The following is a 27,481-nucleotide window of genomic DNA, read 5'->3' on the forward strand; positions in this document are numbered from 1 at the left end:
TAGAAATTGTTTGAAACCGTTTGAAACTGTATTCGAAACTGTGTTTAAAACGGGTTTTAATAGATTTTTAATGAGAACGAATAAATTACAAAATTTACAATTTTTTTTTGTTTTTGGAGAAAGTTATAATTGTTGGATTTGAATTCCAAGTGAAATTTGAAGCGATTTCATTACGAATAAAAAATCCGAGCGGATCGGAAACTAAATTTGAAACTCACAATAAATTATCAGAAAGTAATGATAAAATTAGAAAAATCAATCAATTTAATTGTTATGAGCTGAAATTGTGCATATGATTCTTGTGATGTTCCTCTTACTAGATTTATAACTTTTCCTCTACATATCCAAACTTTCCAATAGTCAATACCAACACTGTAATCATTTTTCATGTCCCGCCTAATGTCATTTGGTGTATAATTTGTCTTCACATCCATGAACTTATGTTTTATAATATTTGCAATGACGGTTGAACTAACTTGACATTGACTGCCCATCCTCTTTTCCAAACGGCAAGTATGGATATCAAGCAATTTGCGGATCACAAATGATTTTGTGAGACCTATCTTTGAAGCATATAGATTCAGTTGACATTTTTCATCAACGCATTTTAACTTGTATTGCATTGTGCATGATTTCATTACCTGTTGTAAACCATTGGAAACTGTATATGAAACAACATTTGAAACTGTATGCATGTGTTGTAAACGGTTTAAAACAGTTTATAAAAGTATATAAAATTTAAAACTATTAGTGACTGTTTTGAACTTTAAAAAACTGTAAAATAACAATTTTCAAAAAACTATGAAACTGAATTTGAAAATGTATTCAATGGTTATAAACTTTCTACAAAACTGTTTTAAACATGAACATATAAAAAATTATAAGAAATAAACTCTAAATTTATTGAGCATTTTCTTGATACACTTTGAAACTGTTTTCTTTATTATGATACTGTTTGCAACTACACTATACCTTTCTATAACCTATACTATATTTGCAATTTACAATATATATGTTTTTAAGTAAAATAACACTTAAACTAATGTAAATTCTCGTAAACACATATACCACTGTTTTAAACTTTAAAATATTGCAAAATAGAAGATATAAAATTAAATTTTATTCATAATTTATGTTGATATACATTGAAACTGTTTTAATTAATTTGACACTGTTAGAAACTGTACTATACTTTATTTTATAAACTCATAAACCGTTTTATTTAGTTTGTTACGGTTTGCAACAGATATATACGTTTTTAATCACACATTAATTCAATTTTCATGAAACATATCATTGCAACTGTTATCAACTATTATAAACACATATAAAATACAACAGAATACATTTAAATCTGATAATATGAAAACTATAAAAAATAAACGATTAAAACATTTTGCAACTCTTATATATGATTTTTATTATGTTTTAAACTATTTATACAGCTCGAAAATCTTTGAAACCTAATTAAACATATTAAAACAGTAAAATATTCAATTGAACAATTGTTTACCCTTTTTTTGCTGAATCCGCAGCTTTTGTTAATCGTAATGTATGAATTCGAATAATGAGGTAGTAATTCGAGAGGATCTGACAGAATATTGAAAAAAGAATTCGTGAAATTTGAAACAATTTGAATCTGATAAAAAAAGAGGATGGGCTGAAAGTTTTGAGGAGGAAGAAGAAGGTTGTTACAATGAAAACACATGGAGTAATTTTTAGGTATAAAAACAAATAAAATAAGGTATAAAAGTAATTAGCTGACACGGGTAGGTAGGAAAGTTAAGTCCACAATTTGTGGTAGGTAATTGCTATTTTTTTTATTATTTAGGTAATTTCCTAATTTTCTCATTATAATATAACTTTTTAGATAAGGTATACAAAGGTGAGGCATATTTCTTATTAAACGGGATATAGAGGGCGTAGTAGTATTTTTTATTTTCGATATAAAAATTAAATAAATAAATAGTTAAAGAACGAAAATAAGTTTATACAATTGATATTTAATATTTATAAAAATAAAATTAAAATTAAAATAGTGCTCTTTATTTTTAAGATATTTTTTTATTTTATAAAAAATGCTCTTCAAAATAAATAGCACCATTAAAAATGCTCTAAAGTCTAATGTACATTCGTAAAATTTTGTGGGATCTAAGATTCATTAACTTTATATATCTTTCCTTTCAAATAAAGTTATTTGTCAAAACTCGCCATTTTTTAAAACGGTTGTAAATTTATATCTTTTAAAATTGTTTTTCTTTTTTTAAACACGTTCGACTGAGACTTGGGGTAGGATACTAAAACAAAAAGAGTAAGGATTTAAAATGTGATGCTTTTGAGTCGGATTTTCAAATTATGGTTTTAAAATTAATTTTTTCAAATGTTTTTATTTTTTTAGATATTTAATAAACATCCCTAAAAATAAAAGCGAAATGGCGGTCGTAAAAAGAAAAAAAAAAACAAATGGAAAAATATATTACATTTTTCTAATCTTTAAAATTTCATATTCATTTACTAATAGAGAATACAATTAAAATAACTAATTTCATTATTAAAGATAAAAATCTATCTAAATAAGAAACTGAGTTTTATTTGGAAAATAATAAATAATATAATTTAAAATTTTATAGTTATTTACTAATCATTAATAGAATTAAAATATACTCATTTCAGTAGTTAGAATACCATAAAAATAATTAATTGAGTTATATTTAAAAAAAAGTGATAATATTCTATTGGCAAAAAAATTGTAAATTAAGTTATAAATAATTAATTATAAAATAATGAATTGATGTATTATATTTTTTTCTACTAGAAATTCTAATTAATTTGATAATAATTATAAATATAATAGATTAAAATAATGATAATGAATTTAGTTCATAAGTTACGAGTCACGTGCGTCATGCATGCGAATATTTTGAGAAAAGTTAGCATAATTCGTTGAGTTGGGGCATTTGCAATGAATGGGCCTGATGTGATATGGTCACCCGAAGGAAGCCCATGAAGAGAAGAGAGTGAGAGGTGGAATGAATGAATTTGGTGTTTACAATTACAAAGTGCCATAACCTAAAGAGTGAGTATCAATCAGCAAGGAGTATGGCTTTGAGCTTTGATGAGTCGATTGCGGTGCACACGTTTCTGACATCGGAGGACCGCCCAATTGATGAAATCTTGTCGGAATTGACCACCAGAATTCTCCGCCCCCGCTTCTTTACTCTCTGCAACTCTCTCTTATTACTCCTACAGGCGACCCACTTTTCCCCTTTTTTTTAATTGGAATTACATTTCTTTTCTTTAGCTGTTTTCCATCTTCTGTTCGTATCCTGTTTAATTCTGCATATGTTCATTACTGATAAGCTGTATGTTACAAAACGATTGCAGGATAAACGGATGCTCAAGTCTACTGAACGTCTCATTGCATTTGCCATTCTTCACCATGCTTACTCTTCCCAGCCATCTTCTTCAAACCCATTCATATCGCATCTTGTAAATGTAAGCACTTTCATATCTGTCGAACAAGACATGTAGTTGGCCTTTTATTTCACACCTTTCCCTTTAAAGATAGCGCAGTAACCATATATGCATTGATATTCTTAGGCAACATGTGATGATGAGGCTGAAAAATGCGAGAGGGCATTTATTCTACAGTTGCTGGGCTATGGAGACTCCGCTGGTGGAAAACAGGTTTGAACTTCTTTTTTCAACCTTTTCTACATAGCTGAATTTGCCATGTGAATGAGTCCCCGACTCCCTGGTAGAAGAATAGGGTGGTTGAGAACCTTTTTCTTTTTCTTCCATGCATAATCACCATCAATGAGGATCCCTACTGAACATCCAAGGATATTAACATATAGGAATTGATAGCTATAATAGCTTGGTATAGTTGTATAATGCTTTCTAAGTAGATCATGCTCACAATAATTTGACAAGTAATTAACATGTTCAGATATATGTAATGGAAATGTTACTAAGCCAGGGATTTGCTCAAATCCACAGTGCACAATCTTTTATCTAGTTAGCATGGTATGTTTTCCATGTTTCATTGAAATTAGTTCTCCTGGGTGTGCTAGAAAATACAATACATTATAACTTTTGACAGACTAAGATAGTGATCTCTTTATTTGTTAATATTCTTAGAGGCTGAAATTTCACAATTTAAGTTCAAGTGTATAAATATTTTATTCAGCAGATTTTAATGTTTTGGAGGTATTGACTCTAATTTACATGTCTTTTAGTGTTTGCCTTTCCAGTTTTTGTTAGACTGTTTATGTATTTACTTACAAATGCTTATCTTCATGTTATTATTTACTGAAGTAGTTTTTCTTCACTTTCTTCTTCTTTCTCCAGTTTCTTAAAATTTCTGCTGCAGATCATATCAAAGTCTTTGATCCTTCAGCTCATGTAAGTTATACCACACATGTAGTATTGCCTGTTGTTTTTTATGAGTGGATCTATCTCATGAAAATGCATATCCTGCTGTTTATGTTACTAGAGATATGGCCAAGCAATATACTCTGAATTAGTCCCTTGCTTTATTTCCTCGTTTTTGTTATTTTTTCTCGTGTTGATTGCTTTTTCGGCTATTTGTCAGGCATTCCCACAGCTGGAACAATTGCAGCAGCAATATTGTAATAAAGTCCATTCAGAAACATACAAATGCCTAATTAAAAACGCTGCAGTGAAAAATGTAGTGCCGGACCCTGATTTACCTCATGGTTGCGATGCAAATTCTCAAGAGTATGTCAATTACCAATCAATACCATGTTGAGAGACACTGAATTTCTGAACTATATTTATTAGTTTTAAGCTTCCTGGTTTAAGTCAGTATTATTCTTCATTTAATATTGTTCCACGCATAAGATGATTGCTTTTTAGGTTTGATATGCAACTCAGAGTCAAACCTAAACTTGGATCTGGAGATAGAGACTCGGCTCTCGTTGAAATGCTGGTGCACTTCTCGCTGGAGGGAATAGGTCCTCAATGGATTAGACCTCGCCCACCGATGTTCCCATTACAGAATAGCGAGGTAAGTGGTAATTTTTGGATCAGCTCTCTAGTTGAGTTGCTTTCTTATTTACACTTCTGAAGCTTTTTCCAGCTTGTGTGGGTCAACGCTGACAACAGTCACGAGCTCTTGTGGGATCATGGTATGTGTGCGGATACGAGCCGGGGTGCCGCTGTTAGGGACTTGATCACTAAAGCCTTGAAGGGACCACTGGCTCCTGCACAGCAAGAGGTTCTACTTCTCCTTATAAATGTTTTCATATTGTAAACACAGACTATTAATAAATAATGAAGCTGCCTCTCAAATCTATTGCTTGTGCTTTTGTGTTCCTGGTCTTTACTGCTGGAGCAGGATAATCGACCTCACACAGTCTCGATTGGTGGAGGTGAAATAACATAGTTCTGACAAATTTTATGTAAATATGATGTTTTGCCTGACCTTTGACATTTTATCAGATAAAGTGTCTTGTTCATAGTTATTGGGAAATTTTCGCGGTGCTCTTAAAGAACATGGTCATTACACATAATAATATATGATTTGGTACATTTAGAATCCTTTATTACTGATCATTGAAAGAAAAATTGAAGTTGGCCCAGATAAGTGGAATCAGTTCATAACATTTATTTTCACTACTCAAAAAAATCTTAAAACTTTCCTTGAAGTTAAAATGTGCATACTTGTGTTTGTGGATTCCAATTGTTGCATAGAATGTATTGAAAGCATTCTGAAACTTTATTTAGGACAAAACGTGCATAGTCAGATGTGGGTGTATGTATTCCACTTTTTACCTTAGTGTTATTGAACAAAGAACTTAATGATTGTCCCTTTCACTGTCCAGCAATTTCTGGTGGAGCTGACAAATGACCTGAAGCTAGTTTATCACTGTGGACTGACACCAAGGAAGTTACCAGTGCGTGCATGACGATCCCACTTTTTTTCTTGAAGTGAATGAGTTGTGTTGCTTTAAAGTAAAAGTTGTTCTTATTTCAGGAATTGGTGGAAAACAATCCTCTAATTGCAGTTGAAGTTCTTACCAAGTTGATAAATTCTCCTGAAATTGCTGAGTATGTTAAGTCAACTCATGGATGAGTTTTGTTTAATATATATATATATATATCCAGTAATTAATCCTTTTCAATGTGTATTCAGCTACTTTACTGTACTTGTCAATATGGACATGAGTCTCCATTCCATGGAAGTGGTTAACAGGCTAACAACAGCAGTTGAACTTCCAAAGGAATTCGTACGCATGTACATAACAAATTGTATATCATCCTGTGAAAATATTAAGGTACTCTATGCACTCATTGTAGTTGCCTCCTGATTTTTTGATTTTTCATTATTGGAGCACTTAGGGGTATAGTAGAATTCATTAAAAATTAAATGCCCCTTGTTGTTTAATTAATCCCAATTGCAAACTATTCTTTAACATTCGTAAACTATTTCTTCTTGATATATTTTGGATGAAAATTATTTTGTAGTTCTAAGACAATTATACAACATTTGATTTGTAATTTTAATCAAACTTAATTAATCTGAGTCATTGAGCAGAAATCTGGGTTGCATAGTTGTTAAAGGCGTAAGGTGCATCAAGGCACAAAGGGGCCATAGAATCTGAGGCATAAAGCAATGCGCACACATTTAGAAATAAGGCGCCGAAATAAGAATCACACAATAAAGCTAATAAAAGTCATAACATCATATATGCATCAATGCTTTTAAATCTGAAAAAAAGCACAGATCATAGCATAAAGGTTTTCTACATTCAAACTAATGTCTTTCTGTTTTCTACATTCAACCGGATCACAGCATAAAGGTTTTATACAGTCACATTAATAAATCCTGTTAAATAACTAAAATTACTCTTATCATCTTTTAGATGTCAACTGCTTATCATCATCACTAAGTAGGGGTCTGCATGCGGTTCACACCGAACCTAACCAAATTTTTCCCTTTTTCTACACTGAACCAAACTAAAATTTTAAGGAAGTGTAGCTTTCAAATAAAACCACACCGGTCTGATAAGTCGCTTTTTTTGTTCTGTTTGGTTATTTCGGTTTGGTTTATATTAACATTTAACTGAGTTTCTTTTATGTCCAAAATCAAAGCGAACTGAATTTGTCATTTCAGTTCGGTTTTTTGTTTGCTTCCGTATTTGCACACCCCCTAAGTTCAATGTAGTCTTCTTCTTCTTCTTCATTGTCATCTTATTCATGAACTCCACTAGGTCATAGCATAGTCATCTTTTTTTTCTTTCCCCAGTCTTCTATCCTTTGTTTTGTTTTCTTCTTTCAATTCTTTTTTAGATGACAAAGAGTGGCTGAATCAATAGTAATGTATTTTAAAAGTTAAAATGGATGGTTTTGGTTATTTAAAAAAATTCACTTCAAAAGAAAAAGATATGACGGTGTGTGTTACAAAAGTGCACCTTGAGGATGTCTCGCCTCATGGCTGAGGCGCACAAAGGTGCATGCCTCTGTAATCATACCTGCCTCTTGGTGGGTGAGTCACTAGCTCAAGCGCCTGTGGCGCCTGTTGCCGTAGGCATGCTTTTAACAACTTTGCTTGTTTGATTTGCAGCTTTTTTTTTTCTTTCTGAGTTGTGTTTCACAACTACTTAAAGTCTGTTTCAGTATTGTGCATGCAAGCATTATAATCACTTTCAACATTTAAACTCGGAATCCAAGTAATTGACAGAAACTTTTAACAAAGTGTTCAAAAGATTTCTAAAAATGTACTCATGCTTTTCCTGAAACACTCTTAATCCACTAGAGTTCCAAATGGATGCTTTATCAATAAGTCAATGGTCACATACATGTTATATATCATACATTCATCTTAAATATGGCATTTATATATACACAGACCATAAGATGTCCATCAATGTATATCTAGCATTATCCTAATAGCATTAAATGTCTAATCTTTTGGGATAGTTCTGAATTTATATGTGGTTTTATATGTTGGAGAAAATAACCAATTTTTATGGAGCACCTTAATTCTTTTTTATTTTACAGGACAAGTACATGCAGAACAGGCTTGTCAGACTTGTTTGTGTTTTCCTGCAGAGTCTGATCCGGAATAGAATTATTGATGGTCAGTATATGCCTTTCTAGAGTCATTTAATACATCAGTCCAATTGCTTCAATAGGTTAATGCCATGAGAAAATTAAAGAAAGGCATCATCTTGTTATCATGGGAGGTCGGATACATTGAAAAAGAAGAAAAATGTGTATTTATAGAGAGTAAAATATCAATTTACTTATCAAAAGATTTGGAAAACGACTTTGGGTGGTTTGTTGGTCGGTACTTTTCTGCTCAAATTTGGAGCAATCAAATAGGAGAAATATATAAAAATGGTCAAACACAGATTTAGATATGATTAAAGGAATTGTTATTAGTTGTAGATGCATAGGGTGAGCAATTTAATTTTTTGTCATACTCTTGGATATTTATCAGGTGGCCCTATGAGATGGAAAACTTGTAGATTGATTTGATTGAACTGTGTTAGTTATGCATATTTTCTTCTTATTAGTTTTAAGTGTTAGGCTGTATGGACTTGCTACATCACAAGGCAGCTACTTGACAAGTAGGCTGGCTGTATAATTTGTAGTTTTTTGTACTGGTGTTGGAAATTTTATGTGTATGTATGCAGCTTGCTTTTCTGTGCGAGTGTTTATTAACGACTGACCTGTTCTGGTGTGGTGCATGCACTTTCAACTCAATTTAGTAGCTGGCTTGGTTTTGATAAAATAACTAAATTTTGGCTATGCAGTGAAGGATCTTTTCATTGAAGTCCAAGCATTTTGCATCGAGTTTTCACGAATTAGGGAAGCAGCCGGTTTGTTTAGGCTTCTCAAAACCCTGGAGTGACGGGTGAATCTCCGTTAGTTGAATCCATAATTAGTTTAGTTTTATCTATCTTTGTAGATAATGAGTCATTCAAACCTTTGCTCAAAAAATGGTTTCAGTCGGAAGGAAAATGGAACCATGGAAATATACAAGTACATTGTTGTACCTATTTAAGTATTTGAAAGTCTTGCTTTAGTACCCACTTTTATCTTGTTTTGTTGATGTTCGCCATCTTAGTTGTTGGGATATTTCATCTGCTGAGTTGTTAGTCCAGATGCATCGTATTGTGTATAATTTGCTGAGTGGAGTGTACCATATGTTATTTTACTCATCAATTCTTCAGATATGGTTTATTTACAATTTTTTTTAACGTTATTTAGTTTTATTAGTTTCCTTCTCGTTTGGGCAAGCAAATTTAGAGTGAATATTTACAAATTTATAGGCATTTTATTGGTTTGTTATATGAATGATATTGTGTTAAATGATTATCCATAATTTATTTATTTAACCCAGTTGTAGTATTATGTTTGATTCGATCTTTATGTAAGGTTTTGCTCAAAATTATGTTTTCATTGTACAAGTTCAGGTTCCTCAATAAACTTGCATTTAGCTCGTATCAAAATGCTAAGATAATAAATTTTAATTTTAATCTATTAAATTTTAATTTATGTAACAGATACAAACATTCTAAAAAACTCTTTTAACCCATCACCATCCACCGTACTCCTTCGATTTATGAACCCACCACCGTCCACCGAAAAAACCACCGCCGTTCACACACACCGCCGTCCGATCTATTCTTCGAGGAAGAATAGACCTAGATCCGTTCTTCGCAGAAGAACAGACACGACAGTCTGTTTTTTGAGGAAGAACAGACCCCACGGATCTCCCGCCCGACGGATTTGTTCTTTTATGTTTTTTTGTTGGCGAAGTGTTTTTATTTTTTTTTGTAAATCGACTTTGTATTGTGCAAATAAATTTTTTTACGGTTTTTGATTTTAAAAAATTATCGATAATTAATATTAATTAAATAAAAAAATAATTATTATTTGATTTAGTGAGAAAGACGGTTTTTTTATACTATTGGTAGCATTAGCGTTTAATTAGAAAATAAGCTAAAAATAAAGGTTTATTTTAAACCTTTGTTCAAGTGAAAAGAAATATGTTTAATGCTTTGAGATCCAATTGAAATATAAAAATCTAAATTAGGGTAAAATTGAGAAAATTTCTATGTTAGGGGTAAAGTCTTGAGTGATTAGGCCTATTTTGAAAAAAGAAATAGTTTTAACATTAAAATAACATATTTAAAAATTTCAGATAGGTGATTTAGTTTTATCAAAAAAATTGAATTGTTCTAAATCTTTGATATCCTCACCAAATAACAAAAATATTGTTTAGGAAAGTAAAAGAGAGAGAAAAAAAAACTTTAAAAAAATGAAGTGTAAATATAATTAAGTTTGAGGAGGTATTTAAAAATAAAACCGTTCTAGGTGTCTGATTATTTCAATATCTGCTACTACTGCAACTAGTAGTAGTACTGATGTTGTGATCGAACGGCAATCAAAACCCTAACTCACCAAACCAGCGGCAAAGCGAAAACCACCATAGTTTCTCTTCCACAGGTTCTCAATCCGATCTCTTTTAATTTATTCATTTTTTGATTTTCGAGTAGAAAGAAATACGCAAATGTTGCATTTTTGTTTGAATTAAAATAGGTTAGATTTTGATTAGGGATTAATTTCACAGTATTCACCACTAGAATATGGCTTGGGGGAAATGCAAATGCAATATCTGGCCATTTTAGTTATGGTTTCTCACACTGATGTTACATTCTTTTAATTTGTCGTTTTTATTGATAAATAGAATGATTATTGGCATTATTGTTATTTTGGAAGGAAGGCGGAACATTTAAATTGACAACTGAAAAGCCCGTCTTCATCATCATGTCTGTTGATCCTACTGCGCCACTGACGTACGTGGATGAGGATGTTTCTTCTGCCTCTGGAGATGATGGAAACATGTTGGATGGACACAACAAACGTCAGTCTTCCACGCCCTCTGCTTCCAGTCGCCGCAAAAGGAGTCGTAAGGCTACTGGTGATGCTATAGTCGACGCTATGCTTGAAATTGCCGCTGCTTCCAAAATGAGGGCAGCTGCGATGATGAAGAACGAGGACTGCTTTTCCATAAGCAAATGCATTAAAGTCTTGGATGAGATGCAAGGTGTTGATCGCCGGACTTATTTTTTTTCCTTGGATTTATTTGAGAATCCTTATGCCAGGGAGACTTTTATATCTCTTAAGAGTGAGAAACGGTTAACTTGGTTGCAGAAAAAGTGCAGTGCATCCTGTACATGAATCAATTCTTAAGAGGACTTATTAGCTGTGTACATATGTAGTTTCATACTATGGATATTTTTGCTAAACTCTTACTCCTTGTAACTAGTTTTACGTTATTTTTTAATGATCATTTTGATTGAGACCACCCTTTACCTTTCCATTTCTTAATGTTTTGGCATTTTTTGCCTCCAACACCTCGGTCCCTAAAGAAGAATGCTAGTTTCTGTTTGCAATAGAGATGCATTCAAATTAATTTACCTATATTCAGATTTACCTACTTGTATAGTGCTACATATTCTGCATTTTAATACAATCTCTACAGATACTTCAGCTAGCATGAGCGACTTTGACTTAGAACTGGACGAAATGGAATTGGTTGCAGCAGCTGCAGGCTACTATTATTATAACAGTATAAGCAGGCAGCCTCGTTGTAGTTCTTCGCCTTGTGGAAGTGGCTTTATGACTGAGGTGCTAGATGGCCATGATGATTTGTGCCGGGAAATGTTTCGGATGGATAAATGTGTTTTCCACAAGTTATGCAACACCCTCCGTCAGAGAGGCATGCTACGTGATACTGCCGGTGTTATGATAGAAGAGCAGCTGGCAATTTTCTTGAATGTCATCGGTCATAATGAACGCAACAGAGTAATCCAAGAACGATTTCAACATTCAGGTGAAACCATTAGCCGGCATTTCAATAATGTGTTGAAGGCGATTAAGTCACTTTCACGTGAATTCCTGCACTCAGCGCCTCTCACTACTCCTGCAGAGGTTCTCTGTAGTAGTAGGTTTTACCCCTATTTCAAGGTATATATGTCTGGCAGCCTTTAACTATTAATCGTGTATTATCCTTTTGTTGCTTTGCTTACTTGTTTCTGTTTGAGCAGGATTGCATTGGGGTCATAGATAGCATGCATATACCTGCACATGTACCAGCAAAAGACCAATCTCGATTTCGTAATAAGAAAGGTGTTCTATCACAAAATGTTTTAGCAGCATGCACATTTGATATGCAATTTATATTTATTTATCCTGGTTGGGAAGGCTCTGCTGCAGATTCACGTGTACTAAGAGCGGTCCTTGAGGATCCAGATCAAAATTTCCCTCGTATACCTGAAGGTTCTCCTATATTATTTAGTTGTTTATATGCATTTTGCTAAGTGATACCAATTCACAGCCTTGTCTTAGCATGTGCACTGAAACTTGCAACTTTTACGTCATTTATGAGTTATATGAAACCGTTCGATTTGTTTTCCCTTGCAGGAAAATATTATCTAGTGGATACAGGGTACTCAAATAGGCAAGGATTTATTGCACCATATCTGGGAGTTCGTTACCACCTTCCTGAATTTAGAGGTGCTAATCAGTTACCTAGAAATGCAAGAGAACTGTTCAATCATCGTCATTCATATCTTCGGAATGTTATCCAGAGGTCTTTCAATGTGCTGAAAACTCGTTTTCCCATCCTGAAACTTGCCCCGCAGTATGGATTCCATATCCAAAGGGATATTGTGATTGCTGCATGTGTCTTACATAATTACATCAGGCGTGAGCAACCAAATGATTGGTTGTTTGCTAGTATTGAAGGTGTAGCAGCTGAAGAAGAATTGTGCGATTATGATGATCAACCTGAAATGCAGTTGGCTTCCTCCATTCAGGAGCAGGTTGCCTTCTCTTTACGAGAGTCGATTGCGGTAGCAATGTGGAATGACTTCTTAAACAAATGGGATCAGTGGTGACTGGTAGGCAATTGACGAACAAGTTTTGTAGATCTTGACATATTGGTAGGCAATTGTTTAGGAGTTGATTAACAGGTTTTGTAAATCTCGACATGGCAAATTCATTTTAAGCACAGATTATAGATTTAAGGAGAATTGATTAGATGTGACGGTAGGAGTTATGGGTATCTTTTTTTTGAAGTAGAAAGAATCCAATACTCCCTCTAAATTGACGGTTTAGGTTTATTTGACTTGCATGTATATAAAAAATATAATATCTATGATATTTTTGTTAAATAGATTCATTCACTATTATTATTATGTACTTTCATTAAAGTAGTTTAAAATGACTTGAAATGCATGTTGAATTATTTTCAATATTAAATTTATCAAAAATCAAGTCATTAATAATTATGATTATTCAAATCATAATCAATTTAGATTAGTTACCTAAGATTATTTCAATTTAGAATAGTTTAATTATTTATTTAATTAATCTTTTAAGATAAAAAAATCAGTCTATTATTTAGAACAAATAAGTTTTGGATGTGTTTTTATCACCATTGTTCAACCTAGTTGGACATATACATAACTGTTTCTCAGACATTGGCTAGTGATAGTTTTCATATTAAAAGCCAATCAATTTGAAGAAAACAGAATAATTCAACTATTAGATTAATATGATTCATACATATACTTGTACATATACAAGAAGATAAGAGGCTAATTTAGAGAGAGAAAATGCACCCTTGCAAGTGTGTATTCTTTCCCAGCTATCCAAACACCAGTTTGTGACCATTGCACATCCTCCCACTCAACATTTTCCTCCAATACCTGCTCAACCATTAACATTTATGTTATGTTACAATTATCACATCAAAAACCTTCTTCCGCACACAGATTAACATCACTTAAGATATCACAATTGATTTCGACTCTTAAACATTCAACAAAGTGGCAACCAAAATTGTTCACGTACCTCAACAAACTCGGAGGGTAATGGAATCCCTACTGAACGCATAACCTTCTGTGGCAGGGGCTTCTTACATCGAGACCATCGAAAAACGTCAGTCAGAATATTATCCGACTCCATTTTTTCACCATTTGAGGTATGTGGAAGATGATTATGAGACTTCTCTGCCTCTTCATGACCATGAATCAACTGTGTGGCTTTCACCATTTTCTCTCCAGTAAAGCACAGCTCATACCTATACAGAAAATTGCTCAAGGTTTTGAAATCTGAAGCAATATTTTTTGTTCCATCCTAGATGCAACCACTGTTAAAGTAAGTAAAGCATTATGTAAACCAGATACCTGCATGAATGTGTTTCCAAATACAGGACTTCACCCTTCTTCAATCGGGCGGAAGTATAAAGGGGCTTTTTCAGACCCTTGTCAGCAATAATACTGATGCTGTACTTTATCCTGAAAGCATTTTGCACGCATGCAATTGATGAGCAAAAAGAAAATGGGAACACAATTTTTTTTTAAATGACAGAACATCCTTTACAAGAAATATACAGTAACAACAAACTCCATGTAATAAAAAACAGTGACGACTTTTGAACTGTGTCAGGCCAATAGTCTAAACTCTAGAATCCAGATTGGCAAGTTCATTGGTTGAGCATGGTGAACGTGAAACTCCGCGGCTATGTGGAAAATACTAACCAAAAAAGTTTAATAACGCTTCCCAGTAAAGCAGAAAATTAAACCAAATATGATACAAATGGAATAATGCTTACAAATGATGAGAATATCCTCATACAAATGCTGGAAACAAGAGGGAGTCAGCAACTTGGCTAGTCATTAATCATGGTAAAGGAAAACAATTTATAAAATATGCACTAAAACGATATTGATTTCAACACTGGCTACAATGAAGAAGTTACAAATGTGAAATGTCAATATTAACTGAAAAGCTATACATTTAAACTCAGCACTTGTGGAAACAAAAATCAGATATGAAGAGATCACAGATAAAGTTTTAAGTTATCATAAAGGAACACATTTTCAAAGTAACTCTCGTGTCAAAGACTAAACTTGACATGTTATAAGCAAGACCAGTAGGCACGCATTGTGATAAACTTATGTACTAAATTCTGAAAATGTTAATTGAAAAAAAGACGGACAACAGCAAGACTGCTTTCTATTCCAAGTATGGACATACATCTTCAAATCCTTCACAAATCTTTAAAAAAGATATTACAGTTGTAAAAAAAAAAAAAAACTATGTTACCAAGGTTCATTGCAAAGGTTGTACTGTATTGTAACTTCACGCACAAATCTCTGTTGCCGCAATGCATTCTGAAAAATGAAAGTCATCACATAAGCCAATCACAATTTCAGAAGAAAAGAGTAATTACAGCCAAATATACTCATCAGTAAAAAAAAACGTTCGATTATTATGCCACCAAATAAAAATAACTAACCAAGTTAGCAGTCAATACTATTGAATCTAAAGCACAACATATTTCTAGCTGTTATCAGATTAAATTCAGGCAAAAATAATTGAAACTCTCTAGACTATCTAACAGAAACTAAAAGATCCTCAAGAATTTCAATGAAGAAATTCCAGAAAGAGGAAATAAAAGAAAGATTTGTAAGCTCCGTTTAGATAACGCCATTCTCTTACTAGGTTGTCAGAAGAACACAAAGCACTCTTCAAGCAAAGGTGGCTTTGATTGACAGCATATTAAGGATCCCATAGAAGCTGATATCCTAGTCAATCTTATAGAAATTCTGAAACAGACGATCTCTGCCATCTACACCTCTACCCTAGTAAAAGTGTGGAGCAGTTGGAGCTAGTGAAATAATCAAAATCCATCATAAGAGATTTTTGATTTTATTTTTCAAAATATATGTTAGGAGTTTGCAAGATGTGATTATGAGAATTCTTTTGTTATTAGAAATACAATCAATAATTATTTTTTGGAATCCAATTCATCTTACTAAAATACTCATAAACACTGCAATCTAGTAAAAAAGTCTTTTTTGGGGTTTTCACCAAAAAAAATAAAATTATATGTTGAAGGGGGTGACCTGCAATTGAGATATATTTAAGGGAAAATCTGGAATGTAAAATAAAGTTCCCGGCCATAAAATATTTGTACTGCATGTTTCATTGTACCAACACATGGTTGTAGATTGCAAAGTAACCTCATTCAAGTATTTAGCAGTCGCAGTTCACATAAGAATTGTTTAGGCACTTGCAGAATTATTTACTTTTATTTCTCAAAAAAGAAAGAAAAACGATAAAGATGGGACAAACAGTGAGTCGCAACTCAGAAGAAAGTATTAAAGGTTTTGGCAGGAAAATGTATACCGAAGCAGCAGCCCTTGTAGTCATTGTCCGCTCCACTGCCACAGGAGCAAGAGTAGGTTCAACAGCTGATGTGTGTGTAAGACAAGGCTCAAGATCAATGGTTCCACCTCCTCTCTGAAAATTAAAAGAAAATAGAATAAATGATGGAAAAATAAAAGTATAACTACATGATTAAGCTGAATAGTCATTCAATTCCCTCAACTGTCAACAGTGATTGCTTTGCACTGCATATATTACTGCAATTACATGATGACACCAACAATACTATAACAGTGCAAAAGTAAGCAATTGTCTCCATAAACAAGTGAAGCACTGGAGATCCAGAACCTTAAAAAAATCTTTCATAAAGTAAATTAGAAAAGCAAGGGGACATTTCCACCTTCACAATGCAGCAGCGCTCAACACGGTAACTACAGCCAATTCCAGCTCCCCAGGCACGAGAACGGACATTATTTCTCAGCATAGAAGTGTAGCCTGATAAATAAACCAAAATTACAAAGTTGAATCACACACGTATATAAAAGAATGTTTATTGTTTGTGTATTAACAGAACTGCAAATACAAAAACGTTAACAAGAGACTTCATTCATGTTTGTTAGTCAGATGATATACTGATAGCAATAATATTATTTTGCCATCACACAATTCATTCCTAGTTTCATAAGCCAAGAAAACCGTAAAATTTCAGATAGAAATCATCTTACAATGTCATATTTTAGATAATACATGTGGTAAGCATTACGTGGATAAAGGCGACAAGACATGTCAGATTTACATATGCAGTACACGTTAAGCAAAACCGTTAGCACACATTAAAAAGCTAGATTAGAATGCTTACTATCTTGTGAAGGCAACACACGGATCGTAGCACGCAACTCTTGGATGGCGGCTGGAGGAGGAGAAGCAGTGGGGCGGCAGTAACCTGTATGCATGAGAACTGAACAAGTTGCAACTAAGTAAGTGTTTTTGCATCTCATCATCACCAATTATACTTTTAGACTGCATAAAAAATTAGCAGTCATTCCCCATATATCCTCACATACCAGCAACAAGATCAGAATCATCTGTGTATATATCTGTCCCCCATAGCTGGCCACCTCTTACCTAACAGAAGATAAACTTATACTAATAAAGATCAACAAGAAAAATTATTAAAATTTAAGCATGCTGAGCAACAACCATCTAATTATTACTCTTTTGACTCGTTTTTTCAAACTTTTTATACTTTAGATTTATATCTCAAATGTTAACAAATTTTACTAAGCAACAATATTTATGTTGCATCATTGTAAAGTTACTATAATCCCTTTCAATACGTTTGTTGTTATTTTTACATAATTCTTAATAAAATTTATAGATTGTACAAAGTGCAATTTAATAGTTTCCTTTGAACTAATAATCACACAGTCAGAAAACACTATCATGTTAAATGATACAGGATAACTTTAAATTCCTAGAATTGCTTGCATTAAAATGAGAAAGTGATTGTGGGAAAACTGAATTCCACCAACCAAGCACACCCTAAACTAGAAAAGGTTAACATGAAAAGAAAATTATGAGAAGAAATTAACATGGAATTCAGATGAAGTAGCAGATTCTTACTTGACGATTTGTAGCAGTCACGTGCTCTGCAGGTATCCTAATTTCAAGAGTGGGACCATTATGAACACTTTTTCCATATTCATAAGAGTTTAGAAACCCCCTCCATAGCTTTATCAAATCTTGCATACATTCACCAACTTTATAAACAACAGATGATACCTCCAATTTTCCTGAAGCACCAAGAACTCTTGAATTTAACAGCCAAGCAAAAGAAAAAATAGCTCATAAAGTTTGGTATTAAGACAAATTTTCTTGTTTCCTTCACCACAAAAATAATAGTCTAGAAAGCACAAATCTGTGTATGAATGGTAGTAAATATAGTAAAAAAAAAATTCCTTTGAAATAGAAAAAAAAAACGCCTGCGATATTTTGCTGGAATTTTGATGATGCAATGAAGAAGGTCTCTAAGAAAAAACTGAAATATTAAAATCTTTGCGACTTTTATCAAACTTTGAGTGAGAAAAATGTGTCTTTATTGATGTATCTACTGTGTTGGATCCATTCCAATTTTTTTTCTACATGGAAAGATTTTAAATAGTAAAAAGTTGAAAACAAACAAACAACAACAATATATCATTTTTTTTTGTATTAAACTATAAATAATAAAATTATTCTAAAATGACGGCCATGTAAGCAAAAATTAAGCTACATGACAGACGTACTCATTTTAATTTTTGTAGTTAGACTTACAATTGAAACGAAATGCTTCAAATCAGACTTATATTAAAAAATAAAAAAAAAATCTTACAATTGATCAAAGTTGCAAAAATTTAAATTTTTCTAGATCATTAGACCAAAAAAAAAGTCCAGAACATGTATCAAGATTTAGAAAAAAAAAACCCAAGGGAGTTAAACAAACAAAAAGTTCAAAGAAGAGAGAAGAGGTAAAACCTAAATTAAGAATATCCAAGAAACTAATGGAAAAAAATCAAAGCAATTAAATATCGGCCTTCCAAGATGTCCTACTAAAAAGAGGAGCACAACTTTTCTCTATAAACTCAGATGAGTGCTCTTCTAGGATTTCCAATCACAAGATCAAGCATCAACGACCAGCATAGAGATTCATAAAACCCTATTAGAAAAGAGCCAAAGCACAGAAGACGAGACATGAAATGTAGTTTGCTGTGGCTATTCAGAGATGGTCAGAATTCCCGAAAGCATTAAAGGATACAATTGAATTTTAGATAAGCTGAAAGTCGTCAGAAATAATTCATTAGCAAGGTATATTTCCTGATGGAGACATTTCTTTGCATGCATAAATATGTGCAGCTAAGATGGATCTGGGCCAACTAATATAATTTGTTTGTAACAAGATACCAAGTCAGAAACCCCCATTGATCACAGCAAGAAAATAAATTTGCATTCCAGCAAAAAGAAATTCAACAGCTCACCTTGAGATCTGCAAAATAAAGGGACAAGGAGTTGGAATACATTTAAGCAAGCACTTGAAACCAGAAAAAAATATAAGGCTAAAACCAGGAAGAAAAAAAAGGCAAGAGACAGAAAGATAATATCAATAAAAATACCAAGACATTGATCTTTATAAAATATCAACAATTAGACAATGCATTTGAAAAATTGAATGCAAATACAAAACCAACACATCAGGAAAGTATATCATGCCGAAGTAAATATAAAGGAAACTTTGACTAAACTCATTCTAATCATTTCACAAACAAAATGCAGAAACCATCATAATAAAAAAACATGCTATAGTTTTCATATCCCTGTTTATTACAACTGTAATAAAAAAATTATGGTAATGAAACTGCACTTTTTCCCCCTAATATTCGGCTGATACTGAAACTAAAACCCATACAGCAGAAAAAATGTTACTTTAATGTTTATCAAAAATCAAACAAAGCAAAAGGATAAAGGATTTCTTATGCTAAATGGTTGGAACATCATAGTAATAACAAACTTAATACAGACCTGATAAAAAAAAATTGGGCTATAACAGACAATGCATGTGTACCAAGTATGTTAAAAACACATCTCATATTCAATAAATAATGCAGAACCAATCATCTGGACAACTATACTTCCAAATAAATCACAATCAAGAAAGGAAGTTTAACAAACCCTTCATTTTCCTGAGTGTGCGACTTAAAACGCGGCTCTCGACTTGTCACTTGTGGGCTTCCCCTGGGCCGAATCATCCGCTTACGCTGCTGAACGCCATAACCAAACACCTCCCTTTCCCTTTCTGTAGCCCCTTCATCTGCACATCCATCATCTGATTCTTTCTCATACAACCTGCTACGTTTTTCAGGTCTATCTCCTTCCACATCAGTGTCTCTTTCTTTCCTCCTGTCTCTAGCTTCTCTTTCAACATTTTTCCATCCATCAAAATCTTTCTGTTTTTTTTGCTCTAAAGATAAATTTTCCTGTTCTGTCATTCTGACAGATACATCCCCTGATTCTTTCTCATTTTGTAAACTCTCTCTATCTACCCCATTCCATAATTCTCTCTTGGTATGATCTTTTTCTTTTAGCCTATCCCTGTCCTTCATAATATCTTTCCTTTCTCTCTCCCTTTCCCTTTCCCTATCCCTCTCCCTCTCCCTCTCCCACCTATCTGGTTCTCTCTCTTCCCTAGTTGATTCTTTGCCCTCAGCACTGCTATTACCTACTGAAATGTTGCTCCTACGGTCACTTCTTTCCTTGTCTCTGTCACCCCACTCCCGGTGTTTCATATCCTTTCTTTTTCTGTCCTTATCTTTAAATCTATCCTCACCTTTTAAATCGACTTTGTTCTCACCAACTGCCTCATGTGATTCTGCAAAATCCCTCTCCTCTATTTTTGGGGCTTCCTTCCCAATCTCAATTGCGCCCTGGGAGTGAGCTCGTGAGATATTCCAAGGATCTACATGTCCGCCGGGAGGTTCAGAGTACCTCTTTCCTCTATGGTACTCTTTTGAATCTTTCCAGTTCAACTGACTCGTAGTCACACTAAAGCCATCCTTTTCCACCTTGGAATCAGTCTTGGGATCATTATAAGCATCCTTGTCATATTTAATTTCCTTAGTCTCATCAGGTCTAATATCCAATCTCACATCTTTCTCAATTTTGACATTTTGGGAATCCCTCTTAGCCTCGCCCTGCATCTCCCTTGCTTCAGTGCGAGGATCTCGAGTTTCAAGCCTGAGGTCTCTGCAGTCCCTGGAATCCAGCCTGGTTTCAGAAGGGAGAGAATGTGCATCCATATGCAAATCAGCGGGGGACAATAACACTCGATGCACAGCATGCAAAGGGGATCTTCTATCAGCATCCCGAGGGGGGATTTTAGGAATACGGGCATCAGGAGGAACGTCATAGGAGGAGGGATGGTATTCGGTAGAAGTGGCAGATGTGAGCTTAGGGTATGAGGCAGATTCCTCGTGTGGGTATTTGGAAGGGGTAGAGGAATGGCCACCTTCTTCATGGGATCTTTTCGGAGCGGAACTCATTGAAACAACTGAAAATAGGTCCAATACAAAGAGAAGGCTACAAATTGGGGTATGGAATCCTAAGCTGAATGAAGCATTTGCCAAGTGCCACTGCAGAACCAAAAACAAATTACATACATTTTGTAAGTCCTAGAAGCAATCGAAAAAAGGAAATACCCTGAGGACATAATATTAATGAAAAGAAGAAAAGTTGCAGGAAATCTCATGTTTTTGTTATACCTTTTAATTTAAGCAAAAAAAGTCGATATAAAAGTAGAGACAGTTGACAGATCTTTGTGATTGGAGAAATAGAATTGAGACGACGAAGAGATTGATTACCTGCGGCTACTATCAGAAATACAATTGATGGATTTCAGTGTCTTCGCTCTTCCTTTTCTCCTTCACTTCTAACAACCAACAAAGCCTCTCTAAGCCCTCTCAACTTCCTACAAAATCTCAAACTTAAATATTTTCTCTTCTTTTCTAATTGTATAAAAAAACAATCTCAAATTATTTAGATTTTATGGTGAGTTCTGTATATTTCAAAAAACAAATTATGAGTTATGTAGATTACAAAAATTTTAAAAATTATATTTTGAATGTAATATTTGACAATTTAAAACTATTTTTAAATATTGTCTCGCTATAATAAGCTTTTAAAATTTTATAACCCATGACTCTTATTTAGATACCATCATATACCCTTTTATGATTTATCTTGAATAATTTTATTATCTATACACCGAGATTTAATAGTCCTTCTTTTGTATTATATAGGCTTAATTGTATGAAAAATCACTAATTTTAGCGTTTTTTGCATATTTAATATAAATTTTTAATTTTGACAATATCGAACGTATACTTTCATATTTTTGCAGTTAAAACACTGGTTGAATTTCCGATTGCAAGTTGCTTATGCAGACATCGGCATACCACGTGGGAACGGTCTTTGCCATCCAATAAACACACCGTTTTGGCTAAATTATAAAATTAAAAATTTGATTCTTATTATGTTAAAACAATTATGCAATTTTATATTTGTTTTGTAAGACAGACTGTGAATAATGCTATGAACATAATTGTTCAAATGTTTTATTTTATGTGAAGTTATCACAGATTATTTTAAATATTTATATTTTTACACTTGTAATTGCTTAAAATTAATAAAGACTTTTTGTGTAAAAAAAGATAAATAATTCTTTTGTTAATAAAAAAAGTATATGTTTCGTAATGTGGAGATAGATGGTCAATTTATGTAATATGAATGAACGGATTTCATTTTTTAAAACATGTCAATTGTGATGTAAACAATGAAAAAAGTAAAAAAAAAAATCCTAATATTTTTCATAGAGAGCACATATATTTTTTATGCACGTGTTTTGTGTTAAAAATAGTTCTAACATTTTCAAACTGGATATTTTAACTCCTCTTATTAATGTTAAATTAAAAAAAAAAACTAATCTTCGTTAATTTCCTACTATATGGAGAGGGATGTCATGGCTAACATATAAAAGAGTGGTGCTCTTAAATTATTTATCCCTCATAAAATTAATTTATTGAATAATTAAGTATTAAGACTTATAAAAGAATTAAATAAATGAATAAAAAATCACGTAAAAAAGAGACAATCAGTGTCTTGAATTGCATATGAAAGTTTATGTCCGATTTGTCAAAATTAAAAATTCATGTTAAATATGTAAAAAAACGTTACAGTTGGTGATTTTTCGTACAATTAAGTCAAAATAGTGCGTTTATTAGGAGGTGATGACTGTTCCCACATGACATTTTTCTGATGTCCATATAAGCAGCTTGCAGTCGGAAATTCAACTAGTGTTTTAATTGCAAAAATGTAAAAATTCATGTTTGCAAATGTCAAAATTCAAAGTTCAAATTAAATATACAAAATATGCTAAATTTGATAATTTTTCTGCAGTTAAACTTATTAAATACCACATCAATGTTATAAGTAAGGATGACCATGGAGGAAGGATTTTCTGTTTTCATGGAGATTCGCCTTTAATAGAACAGAAAATTCTTGTTAATTACCCCATGGAAACGGGGATGAGAGAAATTCATTTCCAATCATAGGATGGGATGGACAGGGAGTGTAGTCCTTACCCCATGCGGATTTTCATCTATGTTTTCACAGGGAGCCGATGCATATACATATAAAATTATTGTTTTTTTATATAATTTATATTTTATTGAATTTAATATATAGTGTTTAGGTGTCATTTTTGAAAATTTTAAAAATTAGAAAAAACTCATTTTCTTATATTAAAATAAAAAAAGATAATATTTTTTATAATTAAAAGTATGCTATTTGTTTTCAAGTAATTAAGTTAATATGAAATAAATTGATTGTTATTAAAACACCCTAAGTCTTTAATTTTAAAACAAAAAGCGTCATATTTAGAAAATAAAGAGGGATGGAAACTTTTATGGATACGAGAAAACCCATAAAGATAGAAATGAGATAAATTTATTCCCATCAATTAAACGGGAATGGAAATGAAAATTTCCTATATAAGTAGGGATGGGTGCTCCACCCTGTCCTATTGTCATCCCTAATTATAAGGAGGAAAGAGTGAGATAAATTTTAGTTTTAAGAGCAAAAGCTATTCGAGAGATATTTATAAGTCTTTTTTTTGATAATTGGGAAGGGGAGAGCGCTTGTGGGAGGAATCGAACCCACGACCTAGCAGTTTACTGCTCAGCGCTTATACCATTTGAGATATTTATAAGTCTTAAAAATGGAATAATATCAGAAATAATTTTTCAAAAAGTGTAATTGGTCACATTAACAGTAATCACTACCTTTAATAAAAAAAAAAGTAAAGTTAGTCTCCATTTTTATATGTAAAAATACATTTTTTTTTTTTAACAGAGATAGAACTACACTATTACAAATGTAAAACATTTTGGGATTTTTTTTTATCAAAGGTTTAAAAGTTTACCTTGTTTTGATATCTGATGTTAAGTTCAGGGGGTAAAATGATTATTTATTCTATATAATTAGTAGTAATTTGGGAATTTTCCTTAGCCGACGAGGGTTTAGGAGAAATCAGCCGCCACAGTAAACTCTGCCTCTCCCAATCCATGGATTCAATGAGTAGCAGGCGATTGAGAGCATTCAAGCGGTGGATGAAGTCCCAGGGCATTCAATGGAGCAGCGACGCTATCCACTTCCAATTCACGGACGACAACGAAGACGGCATTTCAGTGATAGCAGTTAGGGATATAACACAAGGAGAGGTGGTCGCCTCTATTCCTAAAGCCGCCTGCCTCACCGTCAGAACAACTGGCGCTAGCCACATCATCGGAGAAACCGGTTTCGGCGGTTGCTTGGGACTGTCCCTTGCACTTATGTACGAGATTAGTTTAGGCGACCTCTCTCCTTGGGCTCCCTACCTCCGCCTCTTGCCCCGCTCCCAATCGCTTCCTCTCCTTTGGACTCTATCGGAGGTCGACCGCTTTCTTCTCGGTACTGAACTCCACAAGGTATCCACATTTACTGTTGAAGTATTTATCTCATGCAATGGCTGTGCTGATCTCTAATTATTATTTATTCTTTTACCATTAAACATGATTTGTGAAAATGAGCCGTTGTGCTGTATTCCTGTTGTTTTTTTTCTTTTTTATTTATTCATTTTATTATTGTAGGTAGATTGTGGAAGAAGATAAAGCTCTTATTTATGATGACTGGAAAGAGAGCATATTGCCTCTCATTCATCCCCATAATCTTCATCCTGAATTCTTTGGGGTTGATCAGTATTTCGCTGCAAGGTCTCTTATTGCTTCGCGATCTTTTCAAATTGATGATTTTCATGGCATTGGAATGGTTCCCTTGGCTGACCTGTATGTATAGTATGCCTCGCTCTTTTATTCTTAACATGCTACCTTGTATGTTGGGTTTATGTTATTTTAAGAGCATGTTTTTCAAATTTTATTGCTTTTAAATATCATAATTGGTTCAAGCTTACTTATATCCTGTTCTTTACAATGCCAGCTTTAACCACAAGACCGGAGCTGAGGATGTTCACTTTACATGTGGCTCCTCTGATTCTGAATCAGATAGTGAGGGTGATGAGGATGATACTGAGGCTGATCTTTCTTTTACTGAACATACTCTGGATCAGGTACCATCAAGTCCATTGCCAGAGTGCTCTTCAGATGATCTCAAGGTGTTGGAAATGATCATGGTCAAAGACGTCAAGGCTGGGGTTGAGGTATATCTGCTCCTAATTCTGATCCTGTTGTGGGTTCATTATGTTATTTGTATATTTTAATTGACACACCGAAGTTTTTACTCTTATTATTTCAATAACATGATTCAAGGAAATAATTATTTTTGAAGGTAAAATTTGACTAGGTAGGTTTTTGGCATGACTGTGAATGGCCGTCTAAATGAGCAATTTTGGGATTTTTACTTGTGCTTAGCATAGACCAATTAACGTAGCAAGTATACTTGTCGTGTTTCTTTTTCGCTTTCTTAAATTTAATGACCCAGATTTGGAAGTAAATCTCCTTTCAGTTGATATTTTACGGGACAAAATTCTAGATGAGTTAATCTAGATCATCTGCTGCCAACACACACAGGTTGGCTTGTATTGGTTTCATTACAAAATAGGTTGATCATGGACTGAACATCAAATAATTGAGCTTTTCCATGGTCCAGAACTTCTTGAAATAGTTCAGATTAGTTTGACTTCCATTGAGATGCCTACAGGAAGTAGTTTTCCTTATAAGTTTAGTTTTGTGATAAGCCAATAACTGATTGTTACTTTCTGCTTGACATGAAGAATTGTGTTGCTTTTATAATTTTTTTGTTTTACTATGTGTCTATCTTCTAATGGGAAATGAAAATGCATCCTATTTTCCTTTCAGGTCTTTAATACATATGGATCAGCGGGTAATGCTGGATTGCTTCATCGATATGGGTTCACTGAGCCAGATAATCCTTATGACATTGTCAATATTGACTTGGACTTGGTACTTGAATGGAGTACATCACTTTTCTCTGCCCGGCATAGCAGGGCAAGGTTGGGCCTATGGAGAAAACTAGAATACTCTGGATGTGTTAGTGAAAATGCTGAATACTTCGAGATCTCGTTTAACGGGGATCCACAAGTTGAGTTGTTGTTATTGCTGTACATAATGTTGTTACCAGAAGATGACTACCACAAATTGGATTTAGCTCTATCAACTGCAAACAACGATAAACATTCCATCAACCTGATTTTGTCAGAAAAAGGCAATATCTCACTGGTTAAAGGCTCAGAAATTAATCAAGATCTGTTGCTTACAGAAAGTGTTTGTGATGCTCTTTTGTGGCTTGCTAACAAGAGGGAGAGTTTGTACAGCACAAATTCAATAAAGGATGATATTGAAGCACTGGGAGGATGTAGCGAGAAGGAAAGGAAGCTGTACCATTCACTCATGTTGCGTGTGAGTGAGAGGAGAATTCTTGAGAAACTTAGAACTTATGCTAGTGTTGGTACTAAATTGTTAAACTTCACTAAGCAAAAGGGTAAAAGATTGAAGAGGAGTTGAGATTAGACACTCAAATTTCCTTCAAATGATATGAAGTTTGCAGTTTTGTTTTTCCATATTCTTTTGGTAGTTTGAGGTCTAGTACAGGCACAGCCATATTTTTATTCATTTGGGATAAAAGTCATCATGGGCTGTTGGACACTCTGTGAGAATGAGTGTCAAAAGATGGTTGCTTCTTTACTGAGGGTCTCCTGTTTCACTCATGTACTGTGTTCCTCTCATTGCTAGATATTATCGGCACTGACCTCTAACATAACCACCGGTGCTGCGTGGTATTTGTGCCCCATGTTTCACGATCTTTGATGAAACCTGCTAGTGAAACATGGCCTGTATTTGTCATCTGCTAAAACTATATTTTGGATGAAACTGTCCAATGCTGAAATTTAATTTAGGCGCTAGTCTTGGGTCTTCACACATAAAACTTGATCACTTGAGTTGTAGGTAGATTTTAGATTTTTTTTTAATTGTAATTTGCTGTTTGATATGTTCAGCCATGGAAGAGGATGTTGATATTTGGGTGGAAGTAATCAAATGGTTTGTAGTTGAGGCTTATTTGTGTAATATGGAGGCTGTATTATTTGAAATTGAAATAATGTGCGGCTCCTGCAACAATATATTACTGCTTCTCAAGTGTTGAGGGTTTCGGGGAGGCAGAGATG

The 27,481-nt window shown here is 33.5% G+C and overlaps 4 protein-coding genes across 7 annotated transcripts; 3 read left to right on the forward strand and 1 right to left on the reverse strand.

The window, feature by feature from the left end:
* The first annotated feature begins 3,043 nt into the window (after positions 1-3,043).
* LOC126655902 (uncharacterized) lies at positions 3,044-9,230 on the forward strand. Its single transcript, XM_050350267.2, has 12 exons — positions 3,044-3,249; positions 3,385-3,495; positions 3,601-3,687; positions 4,351-4,404; positions 4,595-4,740; positions 4,879-5,029; positions 5,102-5,239; positions 5,847-5,918; positions 5,999-6,072; positions 6,158-6,299; positions 8,026-8,104; positions 8,784-9,230. The coding sequence occupies exons 1-12, from the start codon at positions 3,100-3,102 to the stop codon at positions 8,879-8,881; spliced, it is 1,302 nt and encodes a 433-aa protein (XP_050206224.1). The 5' UTR covers positions 3,044-3,099; the 3' UTR covers positions 8,882-9,230.
* A 1,034-nt stretch (positions 9,231-10,264) lies between these two features.
* LOC126657432 (uncharacterized) lies at positions 10,265-13,216 on the forward strand. Of its 3 annotated transcripts, none has more exons than XM_050352118.2 (5): positions 10,265-10,482; positions 10,756-11,083; positions 11,522-12,006; positions 12,087-12,318; positions 12,463-13,216. In XM_050352118.2, the coding sequence occupies exons 2-5, from the start codon at positions 10,804-10,806 to the stop codon at positions 12,936-12,938; spliced, it is 1,473 nt and encodes a 490-aa protein (XP_050208075.1). In that variant the 5' UTR covers positions 10,265-10,482; positions 10,756-10,803; the 3' UTR covers positions 12,939-13,216. The 3 variants fall into 3 exon arrangements, with proteins under 3 accessions (XP_050208075.1, XP_050208076.1, XP_050208073.1); XM_050352119.2 differs by having other exon boundaries at positions 10,760-11,083; positions 11,531-12,006; XM_050352116.2 differs by having other exon boundaries at positions 10,266-10,482; positions 10,760-11,083.
* A 344-nt stretch (positions 13,217-13,560) lies between these two features.
* LOC126655320 (uncharacterized) lies at positions 13,561-21,783 on the reverse strand. Its single transcript, XM_050349445.1, has 12 exons — positions 21,609-21,783; positions 19,924-21,380; positions 19,233-19,240; positions 17,842-18,011; positions 17,283-17,343; positions 17,078-17,176; positions 16,619-16,713; positions 16,240-16,353; positions 15,154-15,221; positions 14,232-14,342; positions 13,897-14,125; positions 13,561-13,751 (listed from the first exon to the last, which is right to left on the reverse strand). The coding sequence occupies exons 2-12, from the start codon at positions 21,288-21,290 to the stop codon at positions 13,641-13,643; spliced, it is 2,433 nt and encodes an 810-aa protein (XP_050205402.1). The 5' UTR covers positions 21,291-21,380; positions 21,609-21,783; the 3' UTR covers positions 13,561-13,640.
* A 2,502-nt stretch (positions 21,784-24,285) lies between these two features.
* LOC126655253 (uncharacterized) lies at positions 24,286-27,436 on the forward strand. Of its 2 annotated transcripts, none has more exons than XM_050349354.2 (4): positions 24,286-24,770; positions 24,937-25,136; positions 25,279-25,498; positions 26,157-27,436. In XM_050349354.2, exons 1-4 carry the CDS (start codon positions 24,369-24,371, stop codon positions 26,820-26,822), a joined length of 1,488 nt encoding a protein of 495 aa, XP_050205311.1. In that variant the 5' UTR covers positions 24,286-24,368; the 3' UTR covers positions 26,823-27,436. The 2 variants fall into 2 exon arrangements, with proteins under 2 accessions (XP_050205311.1, XP_050205312.1); XM_050349355.2 differs by having other exon boundaries at positions 24,287-24,770; positions 24,937-25,127.
* Positions 27,437-27,481: the final 45 nt, after the last annotated feature.

This window comes from Mercurialis annua, linkage group LG7 (assembly GCF_937616625.2).
Source record: "Mercurialis annua linkage group LG7, ddMerAnnu1.2, whole genome shotgun sequence".
NCBI lineage: Eukaryota > Viridiplantae > Streptophyta > Magnoliopsida > Malpighiales > Euphorbiaceae > Mercurialis > Mercurialis annua.